The sequence below is a fragment of the Dipodomys ordii genome, unplaced genomic scaffold, assembly GCF_000151885.1.
Source record: "Dipodomys ordii isolate 6190 unplaced genomic scaffold, Dord_2.0 Scaffold19, whole genome shotgun sequence".
Lineage (NCBI taxonomy): Eukaryota > Metazoa > Chordata > Mammalia > Rodentia > Heteromyidae > Dipodomys > Dipodomys ordii.
The window spans coordinates 1,511,942-1,514,274 of NW_012267235.1; the positions used below are offsets into that span (position 1 = coordinate 1,511,942).

Here is a 2,333-nt window from a genome sequence, read left to right on the forward strand (position 1 = left end):
TTCAGCTCAAGGCTAGCGCTCTACCACTTGAGCCACAGCGCCACTTCCGGCTTTTTTTCTTTTTGCTTATGTGGTGCTGAGGAATGGAACCCAGGACCTCATGCATGTAAGGCAAGCACTCTACCACTGAGCCACCTTCCCAGCCCCTTCCTAATTCTTTTTCAGGGAAGTATTACGTTATTTTTACAATGTCAAAAAGTAAGTTTCATAAGTAACAGTGAGATAACTCAAGACCTAAAAAAAAAAGAAAAAGAAAATCAAAGAAAATGGTCAAAATTCAACAGTAGCACGCTCTTCAGACAAAGTATTTTTTGAACACATAACCCTCTCCAATTTCAGGATAAAATACCCCCTCGTTCATCTTATTTATTGTAGGTGAAGGAAGCATTAGTATAAACAAGTACAAGGATCAAGTACAACAAAGTACTTGATCACTGTGGGCTTCAGGCTCCTTATGAAGTAAAATGAAGTAACATCTAAGATCCCTCCTAATGTCAAAACAACAGTCTCTCTTAAAATACTAAATAGGGGAAAAACTTCAGAGAACATGTATAAAAAAGTGATTTAAACCCTAAAATGTTAAGGAAGATATAGTTCCATGCCCCCACCCCCCAAAAAATCTACTTACCAGATGAACTTGGCAGAGTCTGCTCCCAATGGTCTTCCTTCAAAGCCTTTCTAGATGTGGTCTTGCCAGAATACTTTTTGTCTGTGTCCAGGAGGAAAGCTGATGCCCGTTTTCTAATGCTACCCACTGCTAGCAAATCAGCTTCCCCATCTTCCCCTTCATCAAATCTGTCAATCACTTTGGCAGCAGTGGCTGTGAGTGGAAACGTAATAAGAATGTCAAGTTAGAAGGAACTTGAATAGCAACCCTGTTCAACCCTTCCAACTCATGCCTGAATGTCCTCCACCAAGTTCCAACCAACTTTCAGGAATAAGGAACTCATTAGCTTTCCAAGTAGATCATTGTCTATTGCTGTTTCTGAGCAAAAAGCTGCCCCCTGCTTCTATCAGCAGATATATTTCTACACCTTGGGTCCTCTATAACTAGTTGAACCTTTCTTGCATGTGTTGACAGTCGCTCCAATATCCTAAGTAACCCATCATCAAGTTGCACCTTCACTCCATCCCATCCCTCAGGAAGTTTTCTTCACTGATCCTAACTAAACACCTGGTTCCTTCCTAAGACAACGGTTCAGAACTCCCACTTATCCCTCCTTTTGATCTCTTCCTCACACTTCTGTGACTCAAGTCTAAAACAGGATTACTCCCAGCTAGACCTTTGAACATGAGCTTACAGAACAAGGGTCTGTCCTCAGATCCTGTTTGAACAAATGTCATGAAACCTAAAGAGGCTTAAACAACACCGAGGGAATGCTACTTCTGCCCTTCATTTTCCATGCAAGTTTTTAGAGGCAGGCAGTGTCAAAACAACAAACAAAACACACGCACACAAACAAAAGGAAAAACGGATTGAGTTTTCCAACGTAATAGCAGGAAAGGCATCCATGAGATGTTTAACTTCCAACCTGCTGCCATCCTAATGCCACACTGGCTCCTTCCAACAGCCCTATAACAACTCAACCTGCTCTTCTCTCGAGACCTCGGTAAGTTCACCTACTCTCCAAACCTAAAGAAGTCAGAACCTTCCCCCAATAACCTGCGCTCCGGGGCCTGGAGGCCACCCTCGCGGAAGGCAATTCTCCTCACTCAAGGAGAAGGCAGCAGGCCAGACCGTGAAGCACTGCCGCACACCCCCCCTACCCACCCCACACACGTAAGTCCACGCAGCCGCAGCCTACCCCAGGCCAGACCGCGGCTCCGCACGTGGCCTAGCCCCAGTCAAGGCCTCACCTTCCTCCGGGTCGGCCTCAGGATCCGCCTCTCGCGGTCTCGGGTTCAACAACTGTTCCAACTGCAGTGCCAGAGGCTGCGGGCCCGCCATCGTCATCAGGCTCCCGGTTAGTACGGCGCACACGACTATGCGGCCTACACACCCCGGCCAGACGCTCCTTGCCGGGTATTCTCACCCCGACTCTACTCGGCACCACAACCTCCCAGCCGCGCGGAGCTCGCCCGCTCAGCACCCGGGCCAGTAACTTCCGGGAGGCGAACGGGAGGGGATGGGAGGGGGCGGGGCCTACGCGTCACCACGGGCGTTGCTAAGGAAGAAGACGGAAGCGCGCCCCAGGCTTGCGGGGCGGTGGAGGGGTGGGGGGGAGGGGTAAAGGAAAAGGGAGGAGGAGGCGGAGGAACGCCTGTGCGCGTGCGTGTGAGTCGGGAGCGCGAGCTGCGCGTCTCGCGCGCGGGAGCACGCTGGGGGGACACGT

The 2,333-nt window shown here is 49.6% G+C and overlaps 1 protein-coding gene across 3 annotated transcripts in view; it reads right to left on the reverse strand.

Moving 5' to 3' along the window:
• The window catches only part of Aatf (apoptosis antagonizing transcription factor), a 101,726-nt gene extending 99,644 nt beyond the window's left edge, over nucleotides 1–2,082 (reverse strand). For all 3 annotated transcript variants that reach the window (XM_013013454.1, XM_013013453.1, XM_013013455.1), the window contains exons 1-2: nucleotides 1,858–2,082; nucleotides 629–820 (exon numbers count right to left, since the gene is read on the reverse strand). In XM_013013454.1, the coding sequence (XP_012868908.1) occupies nucleotides 629–820; nucleotides 1,858–1,954 (289 nt within the window). In that variant the 5' untranslated portion in view covers nucleotides 1,955–2,082. The remainder of the gene's footprint in view (nucleotides 1–628; nucleotides 821–1,857) is intronic.
• Between the last annotated feature and the right edge of the window lie 251 nt (nucleotides 2,083–2,333).